At 40.3% G+C, this 26511-nt stretch overlaps 1 protein-coding gene across 1 annotated transcript in view; it reads right to left on the minus strand.

Moving 5' to 3' along the window:
- Positions 1-50: 50 nt before the first annotated feature.
- The window catches only part of POU2AF1 (POU class 2 homeobox associating factor 1), a 155344-nt gene continuing 128883 nt past the window's right edge, over positions 51-26511 (minus strand). Inside the window, exons 2-5 of the mRNA XM_053689824.1 lie at positions 6571-6701; positions 5226-5268; positions 4861-5147; positions 51-587 (exon numbers count right to left, since the gene is read on the minus strand). Of these exons, the coding sequence (XP_053545799.1) occupies positions 276-587; positions 4861-5147; positions 5226-5268; positions 6571-6701 (773 nt within the window). The 3' untranslated portion in view covers positions 51-275. The remainder of the gene's footprint in view (positions 588-4860; positions 5148-5225; positions 5269-6570; positions 6702-26511) is intronic.

The following is a 26511-nucleotide window of genomic DNA, read 5'->3' on the forward strand; positions in this document are numbered from 1 at the left end:
TGTCTAATTGCCCTGACAAATCCCAGTAAATACCTTAATATTAGCTTCTTTTTAGACAATTTTATCATATTTATCACATTGAAAAATACAAGAAAGGCAGATATTTTAGATGTATCATAAATGTAAATTGTGAGTTTAATTTAACCAAATGGTTATGCTTTTAATAGAATACGAATGTCATAGTAAAGAAGCAAAATCAGCTGTCATATGCTAATGGATTGGAATAGAGGTAACTGGGCTTTTTGTTATATCACAAATACGTTAGTTCTGAGTTCTTAAAGCCCCTCAAGGGTTTGATTTAGAACATAGGACTCACTATCATTTGCTTCTTGCAGCAGTTTTTCAATAGAAATATTGTTGATGTCTCTTCTTGTCTCATCTTGTTCCTGTGGGGCTGGGACTGGTAGTGAAATTGGTATAGGGACTAACTGTGGCCCCTGTAGAGTAGGAGGAGTTGCCTGATACTGTAGGCTGTGAGGTGCCGCCGGAAGAGTAGGAATTGACTGCGTCCAAGGAAAGTAAGTCAGGGGGGCTTGTTGATCTATATACTCCATTTGGTTTGTAATACCTGGAGTGACACTTCTTGTCTGGAGAGAAAAAGAAGAGAATTAGAGTTACTCAAACGTAAAGTCCCTCAATCTACATCAGGAATTTTTACTATGAACTGAGATCAAAGCAACATTCTGATAAACTGGCTGAGCTATTTCTCTATTTTGTGTTTATGGGCTAGAGTTGGGTGAGAGTACAGCACTAATTCCTCAAATCTATCTGAAAGTTGCCAATGGTCTACGTTACGTTTTCACATCATTTGTTTGATTAATTGGTGCTTCTTTTCCCTCTGTCATTATCCTATACAAGTTGGTAGTTGTTAATCTAAAGACAGATTTAAACTATTTTCTGTTGGATGAAATACTTTTTTTAATTTAGAGGATTAGGGTTTTCATGTCCAGGTATATTTTTTTATGTCTAACTAAGCATTTAATATCTGTCAAGTGAAAACCTCCTATGTGAGTGCAAGTTATGAGAGGTCTTTGTCATTTCATTTGTCTCTTATTGTTCTTCAGATAAAAGTGTTATTTATTATTTATTAACAAAAGTGATACTTTTATCATACATACTTACCTGTGAAATAAAACCTAAGCTAGCTACAATATAACTAATAGTTACATTGTAGTTAGCTTAGGTGTTATTTTTATTTCACAGGTAAGTTTGTTTATTTTAACTAGGTAGATTAGTTAGTAAATAGTTATTAACTATTTAATAACTACCTAGTTAAAATAAATACAAACTTACCTGTGAAATAAAACCTAAACTGCCTTACACTAAAACCTAACATTACATAAAAAAACAAACACTAAATTACAAAAAATAAGAAACAAATGATCAAAAATAAAAAAGAATTACACCTAATCTAATAGCCCTATCAAAATAAAAAAGCCCCCACAAAATAAAAAACCCTACCCTACAATAAACTACCAATGGCCATTAAAAGGGCCTTTTTGTGGGGCATTGCCACAAAGATATTACCTGTAAAAAAAATACAAACACCCCCCAACAGTAAAACCTACCACCTCCACAACCAACCCCCCCAAATAAAATAACTATCTTAAAAAACCTAAGCTCCCTATTGCCCTGAAAAGGGCATTTGTATGGACATTGCCCTTAAAAGGGCATTTAGCTCTTTTACATGCCCAGACCCTAAACTAAAAATAAAACCCACCCAAAAAACCCTTAAAAAAACCTAACACTAACCCCCGACGATCCACTTACAGTTCTTGAGGTCCCGCTTGAAGGATCCATTGAGCCGGCAAAGTCCTCATCCATGCGGCAAGAAGTCTTCATCCAGACGGCATCTTCTATCTTCATCCATTTGGCGCGGAGCGTGTCCATCCTGAAGACATCCCGGCACGGAGCATCCTCTTCATACGGTCGCCGCCATAAACTGGAACTTCAATGCAAGTGACGTCATCCAAGAAGGCATCCCTTGCATTCCTTTTGGCTGAAAGATTTCAATCAGCCAATAGGATTAGAGCTGCTAAAATCATATTGGCTGTTCCAATCAGCCAATAGGATTGAGCTCTCATCCTATTGGCTGATTGGGGGGGCTTTTTTATTTTGATAGGGCTATTAGATTAGGTGTAATTCTTTTTTATTTTTGAAAATGTGTTTCTTATTTTTCGTAATTTAGTTTTTTTTTTTTTGTAATTTAGTTATTTATTTTTTTGTAATTAGATATTTTTTGTAATTTTTAGAGTAGTGTTAGGATTTTTTTAATGTGTAGTTTAGTTTAATTTAATTGGTAGTTAGTTTAATTGTAGTTTAATAATTATCTTAGTTTAATTGTTAGTTTAAAATTAATTTATTTAATTTGACAGGTAAGTTTTAATTTAATTTAAGATAGGGAAATTGTAATTTTAATATAAAGTTAGGGGGGCTTTAGATTTAGGGGTTAATAGTTTATTTTGGTATATGTCATTGCTTAGGGGGGCTTGCGGTTTAGGGGTTAATAGATTTATTATATCGGCGGTGTGGGCGGACGGCAGATAAGGGGTTAATTATATTTAAATAGTGTTTCCGATGCGGGAGGGCGGCGGTTTAGGGGTTAATAGGTTTATTATAGTGGCGACAATGTCGTGGAGCAGCGGAATAGGGGTTAATAGATTTTAATAGTGGCGGCGATGTCCGCAGCGGCAGATTAGGGGTCAATAACTTTTTTATAGTGAGAAAAATGAGGCAGGCACTACTCAGGGAGTAAAATATAATGAAAATATTTATTCCAAAAAACCACCAAAAATGAAATACAGGAGGCTGAAAAATAGCTCCAACAAGGTACAGACCAACAGACAAACAGAGGGACAAAAGGCCTAACGCGCTTCGCGCCCCCTAGTGGCGCTTAATCATATGCCTATTTTTGGTGGTTTTTTGGAATAAATATTTTCATTATATTTTACTCCCTGAGTAGTGCCTGCCTCATTTTTCTCAATATTCACATTTTGGGGTTGATCTCCCCTGGTTACGGCACTCCGGTATAGCTTGCACATCATTGGATGTCTTCTTGCTTCCTCATGGTTCCGGTTCCGGTTCAGGATTAGCGTTGCCGCACACCATGAACTTTATTATAGTGTTTGCGATGTGGGAGGGCCTCGGTTTAGGGGTTAATTGGTAGTTTATGGGTGTTTAGTGCACTTTTTAACACTTTAGTTATGAGTTTTATGCTACAGCTTTGTAACGTAAAACCCATAACTACTGACTTTAGATGGCGGTACGGATCTTGTGGTTATAGAGTGTACCGCTCACTTTTGGGCCTCCCAGGCAAACTCGTAATACCAGCGCTATGGGAGTCCCATTGAAAAAAGCCTTTTTTTTAAAAAATGCGGTACTGACGTTGCTAAAAGGTGTGCGGTACACCTATACCTACAAGACTTGTAATAGCAGCGTTAGGGAAAATGAAGCTTTATGGGCCATAACGATGCTAATTGACTCATAATGCAAAACTCGTGATCTAGCTGATTTTTTTTTATAAATCCATTCTGTATACCAGCATTTAAGGTTTAATAGGTTTCTAAGAAAAATAATTTAAAAGTAAAAATGAAGCCTGACATGGTACAAGCACGCAGGCATTGATAGCAGCATGGATATCCCTCCCATTGGTTTCAGGGTCTGTCCATAGGCGGCAGCATGCTGGGAATTGTAGTTTGCAGGTATAATAATAATAATAATAATAATGGATACTTATATAGAGCAAAACATCAGACTTAACAAACTTGCAGCGCTGAAAACAAGTGTTATTATTACCCAACGGTACTCATTTTACCGAAAAGCTGAGAGGACCTTGCCAGGATCGAACCTGTAACCCTTGGGTTGCTACAGATCTCTGCAACAGTGCATTAGCACGATGAGCTATCTGTCTAGCCTAATAGTGTGTCCAAGAGGTAGTGATAAACCTTTAGTTGTCACATCCACATGAAATAGGGCAGTAGGGTATCAGTCCAGAGACAGCGTGACAGCAAAATATTTTGTCATTGTGTGTCACCTTGGGTATGTATGACTTAGGTTACCACCTCTAATATAGAGGCTGTCTCTGCATCTCAAATTCATAAGATATTTGTGAAATGGGACTTATTGCTCCAGTATTTAACAACTACAGGTGGCCTTTATTGTCACAAGGATGTGGGGCACAGGGTTCTCTTTACACATGTCCTGTGGTCATTGACTTGTACTTATAGGGCTTCACTTAGGTGCTGGGTATGTGCCCTGGGTGTTATTTGATTTCATGCCCCATGTCTGCTATGTCCTGGTATTGTTGCAGATGTTACTTGGGTGGGATAATACAGAAGTCTAATGCATCTGAAGGTAAAATATCTGAGAGAAGAGTATTAACTTCACACTGCTGGTGCTAAAGCAAATACTCGTCAGATGTTATTCATTTTATTAGTAATTATTGATTCCTTGTTGTGTAGAACAGATGCATCTCTCCCATGTGTCCTGTTCTTCACATTCTGAGAAACATTTAAAATATATATCTGCACTGGGGCCAAGGGACACATATTTTCAGTACCCAGAGCAGCACAAAAACTACATATACCGCTGCTCTAAAGGATTACAAAATAGAATAGTTGCCATCAAACATCCAGATGTCCCTAAATAAGTCATTATTACTATTATAATGTGTTTAGATCTTGTCCTGGAAAAGCAAATGGATCAGAACAGGGGCAGCAGAGAGAACAGAACTGATCTATTATTGAAGCATTAGTGTTCTGTGATGTTCTTGTGCTCTGTAGAGTCATATAACACATATTTATACAACGTCCTCAAATATACAATATGGTGCACTAGTTGTTTTTCTTAGGTTGGACTTACGGTAAAGTTTGTTATCAGAGGCTGAGAGGTGTATGTCAGAACTGATGGGGCTCCCACCACAGTATACCCTTGGCACATTGGTTGGACATACATATCTCCTGTATACGGGCAACTAACAGTTTCATGGGACAGGTACTCAGGGCATGCTGTCCATTGGGTTAATGGTGGAAACGATGCAGTGGATGGCTGAGAAATCCAACCAGTATAAAGTGTTCCTTCATCATGGACAGGCAGAGCTGATGTGGTTGCATCCATATCAATGTACTGCAGATCAGTCGGATTAGACACTGAGAGAAGAAAACAGTCATGTAAAAATGGCTGAACAAAGGTAATGAAGATAAATATGCAGTTTGTAGATACTTTACCAACTGAAGTGTAGGTTGGGTATGTCTGATAGGTTGAGGTTACCTGAGAGAAGAAGAACAGTTTATAATACCATAATATCCCCAGTGATATGATCCAAACATAGTTTATGTGTGACAGGAACCACAAAACATAACAATTCCTTTCTGTTTAAATGACCATTAGATTATTTACTCATAAGTATTTTATAAATGAATAAATCGCAATAAAACCACAGATCAGGGTGTAATAACTTATGTTTTACAGATGTTGAGCTACGAATTCCTCTTCATGTATTGAGAAGCTCAGGCATTTCATATAAAGAGATGTGTTATTTGTACAATTATTCCACAAGATCATGTAGCCACGTTATTGCCTTTTTAAAATGAAGAAAATAAACAGAATATAAAGAATGTAATTAATATTAATTAATAATGTTATAATGTGCTACGTGTTTGTATGGCCTGTAAGCTAAAAATGTTTTTTACACTTTAAATGCTTGGGGAAAAAATAAAACAAGAAAATGATTTTGTGAATTGTGAAAATGATATACTTTTCAAATGGAATTGTCTATAAAAATGTCTATGGCTGTTTCTGTGCTGCAACGACAGAGCTGAGTACTTGTGAAAGAGACCGCTTGTGGCGCACTCATCGATTTGCTGTTCAGAGCACTACAATATAGGTCAACACAATATTGCCAACTCAAAGGAAAGTCAGAAAAAAATAAACAATTAATAACTGAATCTCATAACAGCAGAATTTCTTCACAAAAAATAAATAAGAACGAGGCTGCAGCTTCTGAGCTGATCTTTCATTTGTAATAGATTTTGTCAATCAAAAGGTTTTTGATTTTTTTCTCTCTGTTGTTATTGAATTAACTAAATAATACACTTGACTTGGGGGCCAAATTATCAAGCTCGGAACGGAGCTTGATGCCCCGTGTTTCTGTCGAGCCTTCTAAAGACCGCTGCTCCATAACCTGTGCGCCTGCTCTGAGGCGGTGGACAGACATCGCCGGAAATCAACCCGATAGAATACGATCAGGTTGATTGACACCCCCTGCTAGCGGCCGATTGGTGCAATGATAAATGCTGAGAGCATATGCTGTCTGCATTTATCGATGTGCAGCGGACATGATCGGCAATATCGGATCATGTCCGCTCGCATCATGATAAATTGGCCCCCTAGCCTCTTGGCTGGCAAATAAAATATTAACTATCTGACCCTTTACAGCAATCGTTTGCCAACCCCTGTACTACAAGTTGCGGAGGACATTGGTGTCAATTTAAGCAGCATCAGACTTATAAAGTCTGCTACACATTTGTGACAATACAAAAATATAATTGTAAATAAAGATGAGATCATTACCGATGGTGTTGAGGAAATTGTGCTACAAAAACTCCCCCTCTTTCTTTTCAGCAGTTCCTTGACTGGTTCTTTCACACGTACCCCTAAGTAAGGGCGCTGCTGGTGTGTTTGCTGCGGCTTTTCTGAAGTTACTGCTGGAAAACAGATTTAATAGTAAAAATTAAAAATAAACTGAACTATAGAGTTACTTATATAGCAGTAACAATATACACAATGAGTCAACCTTACAATTGCTATCAATTCTGTTCTTAGTGTTACAAATAATAGTTGTTAAACAATAAAAAAGAAAATAATATTCAGCATTTTACTGGCCTTACTTACTGCAGTACTTACTATTCCTGCTGCAGATACCGGTCCGCTACCTATACAACCAAGCACTCTACTGGCCTTACTCACTGCAGCCCTCACTGTTCCTGCTGCAGATACCACTAACTATACAACCAAGCACTCTACTGGCCTTACTCACTGCAGCGCTTACTGTTCCTGCTGCAGATACTGCTACCTATACAACCAAGCACTTTACTGGCCTTATTCACTGTAATACTTACTATTCCTGCTGCAGATACCTCTACCTATACAACCAAGCACTGTACTGGCCTTACTCACTGCAGCCCTCACTGTTCCTGCTGCAGATACCACTAACTATACAACCAAGCACTCTACTGGCCTTGCTCACTTCAGCACTTACTGTTCCTGCTGCAGATACCGCTACCTATACAACCAAGCACTCTACTTGCCTTACTCACTGCAATACTTACTATTCCTGCTGCAGATACCGCTAACTATACAACCAAGCACTCTACTGGCCTTACTCACTGCAGCCCTTACTGTTCCTGCTGCAGATACCGCTAACTATACAACCAAGCACTCTAATGGCCTTACTCACTGCAGCCCTTACTTTTACTGCTGCAGATAACGCTACCTATATAACCAAGCACTCTACTGACCTTACTCACTGCAATACTTACTATACCTGCTGCAGATACCACTACCTATACAACCAAGCACTCTACTGACCTTACTCACTGCAATACTTACTATTCCTGCTGCAGATAGCGCAACCTATATAACCAAGCACTCTACTGGCCTTACTCACTGCAATACTTACTATTCCTGCTGCAGATACCACTACCTATACAACCAAGCACTCTACTGGTCTTACTTACTGCAATACTTACTATTCCTGCTGCAGATACCACTAGCTATACAACCAGGCACTCTACTGGCCTCACTCATTGCAGCACTTACTGTTCCTGCTGCAGATACCGCTGCCTATACAACCAAGCACTCTACTGACCTTACTCTCTGCAATACTTACTATTCCTGCTGCAGATACCTCTACCTATACAACCAAGCACTATACTGGTCTTACTCACTGCAAAACTCACTATTTCTGCTGCAGATACAGCTAACTATACAAATAAGCACTCTACTGGCCATACTCACTTCAATACTTGATATTCCTGCTGCAGATACCGCTAACTATACAACCAAGCACTCTTCTGGCCTTACTCACTGCAATACTTACTATTCCTGCTGCAGATACTTCTACCTATACAACCAGGCCCTCTACTGGCCTTACTCACTGCAATACTTACTGATCCTGCTACAGATACCGCTACCTATACAACAAAGCACTCTACTTGCCTTATTCATTGCAATACTTACTATTCTTGCTGCAGATACTTCTACCTTTACAACCAAGCAATCTCCTAGCCTAACTCACTGCAATACTTACTGTTCCTGCTACAATTACCACTACCTATATAACCAAGCACTCTACTGACCTTACTCACTGCAATACTTACTATTCCTGCTGCAGATACCACTACCTATACAACCAAGCACTCTTATGGCCTTATTCACTGCAATACTTACTATTCCTGCTGCAGATACTTCTACCTATACAACCAAGCACTCTTCTGGTCTTACTCACTACAATAATTACTATTCTTGTTGCAGATACCTCTACCTAAACAACCAATCACTCTTCTGGCAATACTTACTGTTCCTGCTGCAGATACCGCTACCTATACAACCAAGCACACTATTGGCCTTACTCACTGCAATACTTAATATTCCTGCTGCAGATACTGCTACCTATAAAACCAAGCCCTCTTCTGTCCTTACTCATTGCAATACTTACTATTCCTGCTGCAGTTACTGCTACCTATACAACCAAGCACTCTACTGGCCTTACACACCACAATACTCCCGATTTCTGCTGCAGATACAGCTACCTATACAACCAAGCACTCTTCTGACCTTACTCACTGCAATATTTACTATTCCTGCTGCAGATACTGCTACCTATACAACCAAGCACTGTACTGGTTTTACTCACTGCAATACTTACTATTCCTGCTGCAGATACCGCTATCTATACAACCAAGCACTCTACTGGTGTTACTCACTGCAATAATTACTATTCCTGCTGCAGATACCGCTACCTATACAACCAAGCACTCTACTGGCCTTACACACCACAATACTCCCGATTTCTGCTGCAGATACAGCTACCTATACAACCAAGCACTCTTCTGACCTTACTCACTGCAATATTTACTATTCCTGCTGCAGATACTGCTACCTATACAACCAAGCACTGTACTGGTCTTACTCACTGCAATACTTACTATTCCTGCTGCAGATACCGCTATCTATACAACCAAGCACTCTACTGGTGTTACTCACTGCAATAATTACTATTCCTGCTGCAGATACCGCTACCTATACAACCAAGCAATCTACTGGCCTTACTCACTGCAATACTTACTGTCCCTGCTGCAGATACCACTACCTATACAACCAAGCACTATACTGGTCTTACTCACTGCAAAACTCACTATTTCTGCTGCAGATACAGCTAACTATACAACCAAGCAATCTACTGGCCTTACTCACTGCAATACTTACTATTCCTGCTGCAGATACAGCTACCTATACAACCAAGCAGTGTACTGGTCTTACTCCCTTCAGTACTTACTTTCTCTGCTGCAGATACTGCTACCTATACAACCAAGCACTCTACTGGCCTTACTCACTGCAATACTTACTATTCCTGCTGCAGATACCGCTACCTATACAACCAAGCACTCTACTGGCCTTACTCACTGCAATACTTACTATTCCTGCTGCAGATACTGCTACCTATACAACCAAGCACTCTACTGGTGTTACTCACTGCAATACTTGCTATTCCTGCTGCAGATACCGCTACCTATACAACCAAGCACTTTACTGGTTTTACTCACTGCAATACTTACTATTTCTGTTGCAGATAACGCTACCTATACAACCAAGCACTGTACTGGTTTTACTCACTGCAATACTTACTATTTCTGTTGCAGATACCGCTACCTATACAATCAAGCACTCTACTGGTGTTACTCACTGCAATAATTACTATTCCTGCTGCAGATACCATTACCTATACAACCAAGCACTCTACTGGTGTTAATCACTGCAATACTTACTATTCCAGCTGGAGATACCGATACCTATGCAACCAAGCACTCTACTGGCCTTACTCGCTGCAATTCTTACTATTCCTAATGCAGATACCTAGAACCTATAGGGGCAATGTCAAATACTATCTGGCGCACTACAACTGAGCCACAATATAGAGCACAATAAAATGCAAGATTGAATCATCATTGGATCATTTATATTTTGTGAATATCTTTTTGGTTTTTAAAAAATAATGCCATTTAAATATAATGCACTTTATATTTCCCAGAGGATAAAATGTTTCTTTATCGATCCTCACTAGTACCCACGCATTTCACGATGTAGCTGGCACATATTATTTTAATATAAAATATAAAGTTATATATAGAATCAGCATAAATATTGATAATAGTCACATTCAATATCTACAAACGTGTGATTCATTCTTCATTTCAATCCAGATAGCATTGTTAGTTCTGTTTCACAGGAAGTCGGAACTGTTTAATAATCGTTGGTATGAACCATATCACACGGCAAACATCAACTTGCTTTGTAGGTAACAGCATTAAACAAAAGAAAAAATCAAAATGATTGTCGCTGAACCTTTCTTGTAAGCTTCAAGTATAAACATAGCACTTGATTAGCACTGCCGTTCTTAGCATGCGATGTCTCTATTTTATGGCTTAATAACATATTAACGACACAATATTTAACTCGGGCGGGTTGCGTTCTTTAGTGTAAATAGAGCCGCAGATTTGTTTGTATTCTTGGTACATAGCCAATTACTTTATGATGTTAAAGTTTAACTTTTCTTTACATCAACGAGAATCAGAAATGTAATGGGTTATAAATTTATCAAACGTATTATAATGGCTTCCTGCTGCAGAAACTAATGGCAGAATATGGAAATATTACACACGGTTCTCTAGCGTCCCTCCAAATAGAAGCTTTTGTACTGATAACATGCATCTATCTATCTATCTATCTCTATCTATTATCTATCTATTATCTATCTATTATCTATCTATCTATCTATCTATTATCTATCTATCTATCTATCTATCTATCTATCTATCTATCTATCTATCTATCTATCTATCTATTAACTATCTATATATCTATCTATTATCTATCTTTATATTATCTATCTATCTATTATCTATCTATCTATCTATTAACTATCTATCTATCTATCTATTATCTATCTTTATATTATCTATCTATCTATCTATCTATTATCTATCTATCTATGTATCTATCTATTATCTATCTATCTATTGTCTATCTATCTATCTATATATCTATCTATTATCTATCTTTCTATTATCTATCTATTATCTATCTATTATCTATCTATCTATCTATTATCTATCTATCTATCTATCTATCTATCTATCTATCTATTATCTATCTATCATCTCCATCCCTCTATCTCTATCCCTCTATCCCTCTAGATTTTTCCCTCTATCGATCTATCCATCTATCCCTATCTCCCTATATCTATCCCTCTATCCCTATCCATCTATCCCTATCTCACTATATCTATCCCTCTATCCCTATCCCTCTGTCCCTATCCCTATCCCTCTATCCCTATCCCTCTATCCCTATCCCCCTATCTCTATCCCTCTTCCTCTATCTCTAGCCCTCTATCCCTTCCCCTCTATCTCTATCCCTCTATCCCTATCCCTCTATCCCTCTATCCCTCTATCTTTCTATCCCTCTGTCCCTATCCCTCTGTCCCTATCTCTATCCCTCTATCCCTTTCCCTCTATCTCTATCCCTCTATACATAACCCTCTATCCCTATCCCTCTGTCCCTATCCCTCTATCCCTATCCCCCTATCTCTATCCCTCTTCCTCTATCTCTATCTCTCTATCTCTAGCCCTCTATCCCTTTCCCTCTATCTCTATCCCTCTATCCCTATTCCCTATCCCTCTATCTTTCTATCCCTCTGTCCCTATCCCTCTGTCCCTATCTCTATCCCTCTATCCCTTTCCCTCTATCCCTATCCCTATCCTTCTATCTCTATCCCTCTATCTCTATCCCTCTATCCCTATCCTTCTATCTCTATCCCTCTATTCCTATCCCTATACTTCTATCTCTATCCCTCTATCCTATCCCTATCATTCAATCCCTATCCCTCTATCCCTATCCCTCTGTCCCTATCCCTCTATCCCTATCCCTATATCCCTCTATCTCTATCTCTATCCCTCTATCCCTATCCCTCTGTCCCTATCCCTCTATCCCTATTCCTCAATCTATATCCCTCTATTCCTATCTCTATCCCTCTATCTCTATCCGTCTATCTCTATCCCTCTATCTCTATCTCTCTATCCCTTTCCCTCTATCACTATCCCTCTATCTCTATCCCTCTATCCCTATCCCTCTATCCCTATTCCTCAATCTATATCCCTCTATTCCTATCTCTATCCCTCTATCTCTATCCGTCTATCTATATCCCTCTATCTCTATCTCTCTATCCCTTTCCCTCTATCCCTATCACTCTATCTCTTTCCCTCTATCCCTATCCCTCTATCCCTATCCCTCTATCCCTATCCCTCTATCTATTTCCCTCTATCCCTATATCTCTATCCCTATATCTCTATCCCTATCACTCTGTCCCTATTCCTCTATCTCTATCCCTATATCTCTATCCCTCTATCTCTATCCCTCTATCCCTATCCCTCTATCTCTTTCCCTCTATCCCTTTCCCTCTATCCCTATCCCTCTATCCCTATCTCTCTATCTCTATCCCTCTATCTCTATCTCTCTATCCCTTTCCCTCTATCCCTATCCCTCTATCTCTTTCCCTCTATCCCTATCCGTCTATCTCTTTCCCTCTATCCCTTTCCCTCTATCCCGATCCCTCTATCCCTATCTCTCTATCCCTATCCCTCTATCCCTATCCCTCTATCTCTATCCCTCTATCCCTATCCCTCTTTCCCTATCCCTCTATCTCTTTCCCTCTATCCCTTTCCCTCTATCCCTATTCCTCTATCTCTTTCTCCCATTCCTATCCATCTATCCCTATCCCTCTATCCCTATCCCTATCTCTCTATCTCTATCCATCTATCCCTTTATCTCTATCCCTCTATCCCTATCCCTCTATCCCTATCCCTCTATCTCTATCCCTATCCCTCTATCCCTATCCCTCTATCCCTATCCCTCTATCCTTATCCCTCTATCCCTATCTCTCTATCCCTATCCCTCTATCCCTATCCCTCTATCCCTATCCCTCTATCTCTTTCCCTCTATCTCTATCCCTCTATCCCTATCCCTCTATCTCTTTCCCTCTATCCCTTTCCCTATATCCATTTCCCTCTATCCCTATCCCTCTATCCCTATCTCTCTATCTCTATCCCTCTATCTCTTTCCCTCTATCCCTTTCCCTATATCCCTTTCCCTCTATCTCTATCCCTCTACCCCTATCCCTCTATCTCTTTCCCTCTATCCCTTTCCCTATATCCCTTTCCCTCTATCCCTATCCCTCTATCCCTATCTCTCTATCTCTATCCCTCTATTCATCTATTCCTATCCCTCTATCCCTATCCCTCTATCCCTCTATCCCTATCCCTCTATCTATTTCCCTCTATCCCTTTCCCTCTATCCCTTTCCCTCTATCCCTATTCCTCTATCTCTTTCCCCCATTCCTATCCATCTATCCCTATCCCTCTATCCCTATCCCTCTATCCCTATCTCTCTATCTCTATCCCTCTATCCCTATCCCTCTATCCCTATCCCTCTATCCCTAACCCTCTATCTCTATCTCTTTATCCCTTTCCCTCTATCCCTATCCCTCTATCCCTATCCCTCTATTACTTTTCCTCTATACCTATCCCTCTATCCCTGTCCTTCTATCTCTCTATCCCTATCCATCTATCCCTATCCCTCTATCCCTATCCCTCTATCCCTCTATCCTTATTCCTATATCTCTATCCCTCTGTCCCTATCCCTCTATCCCTATCCCTCTATCCCTATCCCTCTATATCTATCCCTATATCCCTATACCTCTATCCCTATCCCTCTGTCCCTATCCCTCTATATCTATCCCTCTATCCCTATCCCTTTATCTCTATCCCTATATCCCTATCCCTTTTGTCCCTATCCCTCTATCCCTATCCCTCTATCCCTATCCCTCTATCCCTATCCTTCTATATCTATCCCTCTATCCCTATCCCTCTATCTCTATCCCTCTATCTCTATCTCTCTATCCCTACCCCTCTATCTCTTTCCTTCTATCCTTATCCCTCTATCCCTTTCCTTCTATCCCTATCCCTATTCCTTTTGTCCCTATCCCTCTATCTCTATTGATAGATGTCAATAGAGTGCAATGCCGATACAAATGCCCTTTTCAGGGCAATGGGTAGATTAGGTTTTACTTTATTTTTAGTTTGTGGGTTTGGGGAGTGGGGGTTTGTAAACTGTTAGGGGGTGTTTGTTTTGTTTTGTAGCACAAGAGCTGTTATCTTTAGGGCAATGCCCTACAAAATGCCCTTTTAAGGGCCCTTGGTAGTTTATTATAGATTATTTTTTTTATTTTTTTTAAAGGGTATAAGAATTTGAATACTTTTTATTATTTTGGATAATTCTGTTTGTTATTTTTTGCAATGTTAGGTTTTAGTGTAAGACAGGTTAGGTTTTATTTCACAGATAAATTTGTATTTATTTTAGCTAGGTAGTTATTAAATAGTTAATAACTATTTAGTAACTATTCTACCTAGTTAAAATAAATACAAACTTGCCTGTGAAATAAAAGTAAACCCTAAGCTAGATACTATTAGTTATATTGTAGAAAAGTAGCAGGACCAGCACACACCTCAGGAAAATGTCCCTTTGATCCAATATTAGGTAAATATAGGTGCACACCTGGAGGACCTCCCTTTCCAGGGTCCTAGTAAATATATCAAATAGAACACACAGGTAGCACACAGTATGAGGCAACAGCGCCTTTATTGAGCAACGTTTCAGGGCTTCTGCTGCCCCTTTATCAAGCTTGACAAAGGGGCAAGAGCCCTGAAACGTTGCTCAATAAAGGCGTTGTTGCTTCATATAGTGTGCTACCTGTGTGTTCTATTGTGATTGGTTATATTGTAGCTAGCTTACGGCTAGATTACGAGTTTTGTGGTATGAGTGAAAAAGCAGCGTTAAAGCTTCTGCCGGCTTTGATTAGGACTTCTGCCGCTTCGTTGAGGATTGATGTCGGGTCTTCAAAAACTGTAAGTGGATCTTCGGGGGTTAGTGTTAGGGTTTTTAAGCGTTTATTGGGTGGTTTTTATTTTTAGATTAGGGTTTAGGCGGAAAAAAGAGCTAAATGCCCTTTAAAGGGCAATGCCCATCCAAATGCCCTTTTCAGGGCAATGGGGAGCTTAGGTTTTTTATATAGGATTTTATTTGGGGGGTTGGTTGTGTGGGTGGTGGGTTTTATTGTTGGGGGGGTTGTTTGTATTTTATTTACAGGTAAAAGAGCTGATTTCTTTGGGGCAATGCCCCACAAAAGGCCCTTTTAAGGGCTAATGGCAGTTTAGTTTAGGCTAGGTTTTGTTTTATTTTGGCTGGGCTTTTTTATTTTGATAGGGCTATTAGATTAGGTGTAATTAGTTTAAATATTTGATCATTTCTTTTTTATTTTGTGTAATTAAGTGTTTTTTTTTGTAATTTAGTTAATTGTATTTAATTAATGTAAATTATTTAATTGTAGTGTAAGGTTAGGTGTTAGTGTAACTCAGGTTAGGTTTTATTTTACAGGTAAATTTGTATTTATTTTAACTAGGTAGCTAGTAAATAGTTAATAACTATTTAGTAACTATTCTACCTAGTTAAAATAAATATAAAGTTGCCTGTGAAATAAAAATAAACCCTAAGCTAGCTACAATGTAACTATTAGTTATATTGTAGCTATCTTAGGGTTTATTTTATAGGTAAGTATTTAGTTTTAAATAGGAATTATTTAGTTAATGATAGTAATTTTTATTTAGATTTATTTTAATTATATTAAAGTTAGTGGGTGTTAGGGTTAGACTTAAGGTTAGGTTTAGGGGGTTATAAGTGTAGGTAGGTGGCGGCGACATTGGGGGTGGAAGATTAGGGGTTTATAAGTATAGGTAGGTGGCGGTGACATTTGGGCCGGCAGATTAGGGGTTAATAAGTGTAATGTAGGTGGCAGCGATGGCAGGTGGGCGGGAGATTAGGGGTGTTTAGACTCGGGGTTTATGTTAGGGTGTGAGGTGTAAACATAACTTTTGTTTCCCCATAGGATTCAATAGGGTTGCGTTACGGAGCTTTACGCTCCTTTATTGCAGGTGTTAGGCTTTTTTTTAGCCGTCTCTCCCCATTGATGTCTATTGGGAAATCGTGCAGGAGCACGTAAAACCAGCTCAAAGCAGCGCTGGTATTGGAGTGCGGTATGGAGCTCAATTTTGCTCTATGCTCACATATTGCCTGACAACGCCGGGTTTGTGAAACCTGTAATAGCAGGGAGGTGAGCGGTGGAAATAACTTGAAAGTTAGCACCGAGCCGCTCATAACGCAAAACTCGTAATCTAGACGTTAGGTTTTATTTCACAGTTAAGTATGTATTTAGTTTTAAATAGGAATTTTTTATTTAATAATTGTAACTTTAATTTAGCTCTATTTTAATTATGTTAAAGTTAGGGTGTGTTAGGGTTAGGGTTACGGTTAGGGTTATGGTTAGGTTTAGGGGTTAATAGCTTAATTTAGGTTGTTGCAATGTGGGGGGCTGGCGGTTTAGGGGTTAATAGGTTTATTTAGTGGTAGTGATGTGGGAGGCCAGAGGTTTAGGGGTTAATAGCTTTATTTAGTGGTGGCGATGTCAGGGAGTGGCGTAATAGGGGTTAATAGATTTATTATAGTGTGGGCGATGTTGGGGTGCAGGGGAATAGGGGTTAATAACTTTAGTATAGTGGCGGCGATATCGGGAGCGGCAGATTAGGGGTTAATAGATTTATTTAGGTGGCAGCAATATTGGGAGCGGCAGATTTGGGGTTAATAACATTATGTAGGTGACAGCGATGTCGGGGGCAGCAGATTATGGGTGTTTAGACTTAGGGTTTATGTTAGGGTGTTAGGTTTAAACGTAATTTTTAGACATCAATGGGGTTAGTTTTTTTTCTAACCTGCTCTCCCCATTGATGTCTATGGGGAAAGCGTGCTTGAGCACGTCAAAACAGCGCTTGTATTTTGTGCGGTATGGAGCTTAAAACCACCATATTGCATGCACAGCGAAAGCGGCTAGGAGCGGAGGTGCGGAGCGGTCTCCCCAGATGTGACTTTTCTCGGTGGCGATCCTCGGCAGCAATCCTCGGCAGCAGTGCTGATTTGCAGCCAATAAGATTTCAGTAGCTCTCATCCTATTGGCTGATGTGAAAATGTCAGCCAATAGAAATGCAAGCTACCCCAATAAATATGGGGTACCTTGCTTTCAATCTTCAGTGTGCGGCAGACGATCACATGAAGAGGAGCCTCCATGCCACCGAGGAGTGCCGCAGTCGAGGATCGCCGCAGAGGATAGCCACATCTGGGAAGACCTCTCCGCACCTCCGCTCTGTGCCGCCTTCGCTGTGGATGAAGATAGAAGATAATGGAACCGCCTGGAAGAAGACCTTCTCCACCGGACTTCAGGAACCGTGAGTACCTATTTGGGGCTTAGTGTTAGGCTTTTTTTGGGGGGGGGATTGTTATTTTTTAGATTAGGGTTTTTTGGGCAATTGAAAAAAAAGGGCTGAATGCCCTTTTAAGGGCAATGAAAAAGAGCTGAGTGCCCCTTTAAGGGCAATGCCCTAACAATTGCCCCTTTAGGGACAATGGGTGGCTTAGTTTTTTAAGTGTTAGTTTTTTGTTTTTTTTTGGTGGGTGGGTGGGGGGGGTACTATTAGGGGATTTTTTTTCTGTATTTTACTTTTTTATTTTTTTTAACTTAAGCTTGGGGGTTTGCATTTTTTGAGGAAAAGAAGAAGCGGAGCTGCAGTCTGAAGATAAAAAGTAATTTATTGTAGACAAAAAAAGATTTGTAAAATATAGTACAAAGATGCATCCAAAGAAAATACAAGGCGTATCACCTAGACTAAGACTAGACCTAGACTAAGACTAGACCTAGACTAAGACTAGACCTAGACTAAGACTAGACCTAGACTAAGACTAGACCTAGACTAAGACTAGACCTAATCTAAGACTAGACCTAGACTAAGACTAGACCTAGACTAAGACTAGACCTAGACTAAGACTAGACCTAGACTAAGACTAGACTAAGACTAGACCTAGACTAAGATTAGACCTAGACTAAGACTAGACCTAGACTAAGACTAGACCTAGACTAAGATTAGACCTAGACTAAAACTAGATCTCCTAGACTAAGACTAGACCTAGACTAAGATTAGACCTAGACTAAGACAAGACCTAGACTAAGACTAGACCTAGACTAAGATTAGACCTAGACTAAGACTAGACCTAGACTAAGATTAGACCTAGACTAAGACTAGACCTAGACTAAGATTAGACCTAGACTAAGACTAGACCTAGACTAAGATTAGACCTAGACTAAGACTAGACCTAGACTAAGACTAGACCTAGACTAAGATTAGACCTAGACTAAGACTAGACCTAGACTAAGATTAGACCTAGACTAAGACTAGACCTAGACTAAGGTTATATGCCTTGTACTTTCTTTGGATGCGTCCTTGCACTATATTTTAAAAATCTTTTTTTGTCTGCAATAAATTACTTTTTATCTTCAGAAGACTGATGCTCCGCTTCTTCTTTTCCTTATTTGACTCACCAGTTTTGGAGGCTGCTATCCGCCAGTGTATCCCCAGGCTATGGGCTAGCACACTTGTTTACCCTGCTTTACGTCATGTGTGATGGTATTCACCTGTGCCGCTGGAGTTCCTGTTAGTGTGGATGGCAGCGACGACTGGGACGCAGCTCTGGAGGCGGGCGGAATGATATCTCTTAGCCCGTGTGGAGCACGAAAGAGCCCTGCATACTGCAAATATCGTTGAACAGCTCCTTCAATTCCGCCTTGGACGAGTACATTGCGGCTATACAGGTACCGAACTTTACTGTTACTGTTTCCATGGCAGCATATGACGATATGGGGCTTACAGTGGTATGATTTAGACCCGTTACTATATTGAGACATTCAGTCTTTCCCGCTATACATGCTGCTGACTTGCTTTAGAATATTACCTTCCTTCTCGTTTGTATTTCATGAACATAGACTGCCCTCTGGGCAGACTTATTGCTTAGTATATACAGTATATATATATAAATATCTGTATATACCTATACCTAAATATTTATTCCTATAGATATATAGGTATAGATTTGTATTTTACATAAACAGTATCAGATATATATATAGGAATATATATTTAAAAATAAAAAAAAATTCTATGTTAAAAAACATAGGAATGTAAAATATGTAAAATTTAGATCTTAACGCGGTGGGTTCAGTGCACATAAAAACTTTGTAATCTTAAGGTGCTTTATGGAAATATTACAAATAAAATATTTTCAAAAATGTAACATAAATTATAAAAAAAATTACATATACTGTAAAATATTCTAATCCATATAATATAACTACATATTTTACAGTATGTTTAATAATTTTTTTAAATTTTTATTATTTTATATTTAATATTTCAATAACGCGTGACCTAAATCGCAAAATACAATCTATCTATCATCTATCTATCATCTATCTATCTATCTATCTATCTAAAGTAGCAAACAAAACTGCACAACGGAGCGCCCTTGGGGTAGTTAGATGATTCTTAAAAGGTGTGAGTTAGGCACAAAATAGAGAGAGGGTATAAAGTTAATTTCCACAGTGGGATAACTCTATCTTTCTCTTGTAAAGGTGTATCCAGTCCACTGGTTCATCCATTTCTTGTGGGATATTCTCCTTCCCAACAGGAAGCTACAAGAGGACAACCACAGCAGAGCTGTCTATATAGCTCCTCCCCTAACTGCCACCCCCAGTCATTCTCTTGCAGCTCTCGACAAGAAAGGAAGTATCAAGAGAGATGTGGTGACTTAGTGTAGTTTTTACCTTCAATCAAAAGTTTGTTATTTTTAAACGGTACCGGCGTTGTACTGTTTTTACTCTCAGGCAGAAATTGGAAGAAGACTTCTGCCTGGAGGTTTGATGATCTTAGCGGTTTGTAACTAAGGTCCATTGCTGTTCTCACACATAACTGAAGAGTATGGAAAGAAAACTTCAGTTGGGGGGACGGTCTGCAGATTGCCTGCTTTGAGGTATGTTCAGTATATTTTTTTCTAGAGAGATAAGGTCTAGAAAATGCTGACAGTTGCCTGGTATATTTAAGGTAAGCCTGATACAGTGATTTAACAACAACTGGGATCATGCTTGCAAAAAGGTATAATATTCATGTTAATACCTATATTACTTAGTGTAAAAACGTTTGCATGATTTATAAATAAAAACGTTTTTTCTCTGAGGGTGATAAATCTTTATTTGGGGCCTAATTTCCACATGGCTTGTTAGATTACTCCTAGGAGTACTTTTTTAAGGCCCTCTGACTTTGAGTGCATGGTGGGAGGGGCCTATTTTCATTTTCAGTCTGAGACATCCAGCTTCCCTGAAGGAGTCCTCTGGCTTATAGGACCTCTATAGAGGGTTTTGTTCCTGCAAAAAATCGTTTTTAAGGGCAGGTAGGAGCCACAGCAGAGCTGTGGCAGTGTGTTTGACTGTTTGTTAACTGGTTTAATGTTTTTCTAATTAGTTTTTGGGCCTGAGGGGTTAATCATCCATTTGCAAGTGGGTGCAATGCTGCTTTAGTCCCTTATACACACTGTAAACATTTCGTAGAGTTTACTACTTTTTTTCACTGTTTTGCAGTTTATGTGGTAGTTTTTTTCTCTTAAAGGCACAGTACCGTTTTTATTATTGCTTTTTTCACATTTATTAAAGTGTTTTCCAAGCTTGCTGGTCTCATTACTAGTCTGTTAAACATGTCTGACATAGAGGAAACTCCTTGTTCATTATGTTTAGAAGCCATTGTGGAACCCCCTCTTAGAATGTGTACCAAATGCACTGACCTTTCAATAAGTTATAAAGACCATATTATGGCTTTTAAAGATTTATCACCAGAGGTTTCTCAGACTGACAAAAGGGAGGTTATGCCATCTAGCTCTCCCCACGTGTCAGAACCTATAACTCCCGCTCAAGGGACGCCAAGTACATCTAGCGCGTCCAATGCGTTTACTTTACAAGACATGGCGGCAGTTATGAATCATACCCTCACAGAGGTATTGTCCAAACTGCCAGGGTTACAAGGAAAGCGGGACAGCTCTGGGGCTAGAACAAATACAGAGCTTTCTGACGCTTTAGTAGCTATGTCTGATATACCCTCACAATGTGCAGAAGTTGAAGCAGGAGAGCTTCTATCTGTGGGTGACTTCTCTGATTCAGGGAAGGCGTTACTTCAGTCTGACTCTGAAATGACAGCATTTAAATTTAAGCTTGAACACCTCCGCGTGTTGCTCAGGGAGGTTTTAGCGACTCTGGATGACTGTGACACCATTGTAGTCCCAGAGAAATTGTGTAAAATGGACAAATACTTTGCAGTGCCTGTTTACACTGATGTTTTTCCAATCCCTAAGAGGTTTTCAGAAATTATTACTAAGGAATGGGATAGACCAGGTGTGCCGTTCTCTCCCCCTCCTGCTTTTAAGAAAATGTTTCCTATAGATGCCGCTACACAGGACTTGTGGCAGACGGTCCCTAAGGTGGAGGGAGCAGTCTCTACCCTAGCTAAGCGTACAACTATTCCTGTCAAGGACAGTTGTGCTTTCCTAGATCCTATGGATAAGAAATTAGAGGGTTTCCTTAAGAAAATCTTTATACAACAAGGTTTTATTCTCCAGCCTCTTGCATACATTGCCCCAGTCACTGCTGCAGCGGCTTTCTGGTTCGAGTCTCTGGAGGAGGCTTTACAGGTAGAGACCCCGTTGGATGATATCCTTGACAGGCTTAAAGCTCTTAAGTTAGCCAATTCATTTATTTCTGATGCCGTTTTTCATTTAACCAAGCTAACGGCTAAAAATTCAGGTTTTGCCATTCAGGCACGTAGGGCGCTATGGCTTAAATCCTGGTCACTTCAAAGTCTAAACTGCTCAAGATCCTCTTCAAAGGGCAGACCCTATTTGGGCCTGGACTGAAGGAGATCATTTCTGATATTACTGGAGGAAAAGGCCACACCCTTCCCCAGGATAGGTCCAACAAGTTAAGGACCAAACAGACTAATTTTTGCTCCTTTCGAAACTTCAAGAGTGGCGCAGCTTATCTTCCTCTTCTACAAAACAAGAGGGAAATTTTGCCCAGTCCAAGCCAGTCTGGAGAACTAACCAGGCTTGGAACAAGGGGAAACAGGCCAAAAAGCCTGCTGCTGCCTCTAAGACAGCATGAAGTAGTAGCCCCCGATCCGGAACCAGATCTAGTGGGGGGCAGACTTTCTCTATTCGCCCAGGCTTGGGCAAGAGACGTCAAGAATCCCTGGGCTCTGGAGATTGTTTCCCAGGGATATCTTCTGGATTTCAAAGCTTCATTTCCAAAGGGGAGATTTCATCTCTCACAATTATCTGCAAACCAGATAAAGAGAGAGGCATTCTTACATTGCGTTCAAGACCTACTAGTTATGGGAGTGATCCACCCAGTTCCAAAGGAGGAACAGGGGCAGGGCTTCTATTCAAATCTGTTTATAGTTCCCAAGAAAGAGGGAACTTTCAGACCAATCTTGGATCTCAAGATCCTAAACAAATTTCTCAGGGTCCCATCCTTCAAGATGGAGACTATTCAAACCATCCTACCTATGATCCAGGAGGGTCAATATATGACTACCGTGGATTTAAAGGATGCTTATCTACATATTCCGATACACAGGGATCATCATCAGTTTCTCAGGTTCGCCTTCCTAGACAGGCATTACCAGTTTGTGGCTCTTCCCTTCGGGTTAGCCACGGCACCAAGAATCTTTACGAAGGTTCTAGGGTCCCTTCTGGCGGTTCTAAGACCGCGGGGTATAGCAGTAGCCCCTTACCTAGACTACATCCTGATACAGGCGTCAACTTTTCATATCGCCAGGTCCCATACGGACATTGTTCTGGCATTCCTAAGGTCTCACAGGTGGAAGGTGAATGAAGGAAAGAATTCTCTCTCACCTCTCACAAGAGTTTCCTTCCTAGGAACTCTGATAGATTCAGTAGAAATGAAGATTTATCTGACAGAGGTCAGGTTGTCAAAACTTCTAACTTCCTGCCGTGCTCTTTATTCCATTTCTCGTCCGTCAGTGGCTCAGTGTATGGAGGTAATCGGATTAATGGTAGCGGCAATGGACATAGCTCTGTTTGCCCACCTACATCTCAGACCACTGCAACTTTGCATGCTCAATCAATGGAATAAGGATTACACAGATTTGTCCCCTCTACTAAATCTGGATCAAGAGACCAGGGATTCTCTTCTCTGGTGGCTATCTCGGGTCCATCTGTCCAAGGGAATGAGTTTCCGCAGGCCAGAATGGACTATAGTAACGACAGATGCCAGCCTTCTGGGCTGGGGTGCAGTTTGGAACTCCCTGAAGGCTCAGGGTTTGTGGACTCAGGAGGAGGCCCTCCTTCCGATAAACATTCTGGAACTAAGAGTGATATTCAATGCTCTTCAGGCTTGGCCTCAGCTAGCTGCGGTCAGGTTCATCAGATTTCAGTCGGACAACATCACGACTGTAGCCTATATCAACCATCAGGGGGGAACAAGGAGCCCCCCTCGCAATGTTGGAGGTTTCAAAGATAATTCTATGGGCAGAGGTTCACTCTTGCCATCTCTCAGCTATCCATAGCCCAGGAGTAGAGAACTGGGAGGCGGATTTTCTAAGTCGGCAGACTTTTCATCCGGGGGAGTGGGAGCTCCATCCGGAGGTATTTGTCCAGTTGATCCAACTTTGGGGCAAAGCAGAACTGGATCTCATGGCGTCTCGTCAGAACGCCAAGCTTCCTTGTTACGGGTCCAGGTCCAGGGATCCCAAGGCAGCGCTGATAGATGCTCTAGCAGCGCCCTGGTCCTTCAGCCTGGCTTATGTGTTTCCACTGTTTCCTCTGCTCCCTCGTCTGATTGCCAAGATCAAGCAGGAGAGAGCTTCGGTGATCTTGATAGCTCCTGCGTGGCCACGCGGGACTTGGTATGCAGATCTGGTAGACATGTCATCCTTTCCACCATGGACTCTGCCGCTAAGGCAGGACCTTCTACTTCAAGGTTCCTTCAAACATCCAAATCTAATTTCTCTATGTCTGACTGCTTGGAGATTGAACGCTTGATTCTATCAAAGCGTGGTTTTTCCGAATCAGTCATTGATACCTTAATTCAGGCTCGAAAGCCTGTCACCAGGAAAATCTATCAAAAGATATGGTGTAAATATCTTCATTGGTGTGAATCCAAGGGTTACTCATGGAGTAAGGTCAGGATTCCTAGGATATTATCTTTTCTCCAAGAAGGATTGGAGAAGGGATTGTCAGCTAGTTCCTTAAAGGGACATATTTCTGCTCTGTCTATTCTTTTGCACAAACGTCTGGCAGATGTTCCAGACGTTCAGGCGTTTTGTCAGGCTTTAGTTAGAATCAAGCCTGTGTTTAAACCTGTTGCTCTGCCATGGAGTTTAAATTTAGTTCTTAAAGTTCTTCAAAGGGTTCCGTTTGAACCTTTGCATTCCATAGATATTAAGCTTTTATCTTGGAAAGTTCTGTTTTTGGTAGCTATCTCTTCGGCTCGGAGAGTTTCAGAGTTATCTGCTTTACAGTGTGATTCCCCTTATCTGATTTTCCATCCATATAAGGTAGTGTTACGTACCAAACCTGGGTTTCTGCCTAAGGTGGTATCTAATAAGAATTTCTATCAGGAGATTGTTGTTCCTTCCCTATGTCTTAATCCTTTTTCAAAGAAGGAACGTCTATGACACAATCTTGATGTGGTTCGTGCTTTAAAATTTTATTTACAAGCTACTAAAGATTTTCGTCAAACATCTGCATTGTTTGTTGTCTACTCTGGATAGAGGAGAGGCCAAAAGGCTTTGGCAACTTCTCTTTCCTTTTGGCTAAGAAGCATAATCCGTTTAGCTTATGAGACTGCTGGCCAGCAGCCTCCTCAAAGAATTACAGCTCATTCTACTAGAGCAGTAGCTTCCACATGGGCTTTTAAACATGAGGCCTCTGTTGAACAGATTTGTAAGGCGGCGACTTAGTCTTCGCTTCATACTTTTTCTAAATTCTATAAATTTGATACTTTTGGGAGAAAGGTCTTAAAGGCAGTAGTGCCTTCCGTTTAAGTTTTATGCCTTGTCCCTCCCTTCATCCGTGTCCTAAAGCTTTGGTATTGGTATCCCACAAGTAATGGATGAACCCGTGGACTGGATACACCTTACAAGAGAAAACAAAATGTATGCTTACCTGATAAATTTATTTCTCTTGTGGTGTATCCAGTCCACGGCCCGCCCTGTCATTTTAAGGCAGGTGTTTTTTATTTTTAAACTACAGTCACCACTGCACCCTATAGTTTCTCCTTTCTCTTGCTTGTCTTCGGTCGAATGACTGGAGGTGGCAGTTATGGGAGGAGCTATATAGACAGCTCTGCTGTGGGTGTCCTCTTGCAACTTCCTGTTGGGAAGGAGAATATCCCACAAGAAATGGATGAACCGGTGGACTGGATACACCACAAGAGAAATAAATTTATCAGGTAAGCATAAATTTTGTTTTTATAGTAGATTCCAGATGGCAGCCATAGTTCCCTGTGTGTCTGCACACACACCCATGATCACAGGAAATCCAGAGAGGGAACAAAAAAACAGCGCTCCAAGCCCAGAAAAAAGTTAAAAGTTCAGCTTTATTCCAACATGATTAAAAACATATCATTCCAGATTTGCCAGTCATTCCTGTTTTTCACTAATTCCCCAAGACTCATAAAAATCTATACAGTCCGCAGGGTAGACCTATCATAGCGGGCACAGATTCTCTGAATGAGCCTATGTCAGAACTAATAGACTCATTTTTACAGCCTTTGGTTAAAGACTTACCCAGCTATATACAGGACTCTACTGCCCTTCTGAATAAAATCCAAAATGGAAACCCTCATATAGGTTTATTTCAGCAGATGTTTCTTCATTATACACTACTATACAGCATGAGAAGGGGATCAAAGCTATTGAATTATTTTTGGAACAGAATACTAAATTTACATCTCCTACCAAGATCTTCATATTAAGGGCAATAGAATACTTGCTTACCCATAAATTTTTTTTGTTTCAGAGCAGTTTCTATCTCCAGAGACGTGGGACGGCCATGGGAGCGAAATTCGCCTCCTCTTACGCCAACCTGTACATGGGTTGGTGGGAGCTGTCCCACGTCTTTGGAGATAGAAACCCTTTCAGGACAAAGATAATTCAATTCTACAGGTATATTGACGATCTG

Source organism: Bombina bombina, chromosome 8, assembly GCF_027579735.1.
Source record: "Bombina bombina isolate aBomBom1 chromosome 8, aBomBom1.pri, whole genome shotgun sequence".
Taxonomy (NCBI): Eukaryota; Metazoa; Chordata; class Amphibia; order Anura; family Bombinatoridae; genus Bombina; species Bombina bombina.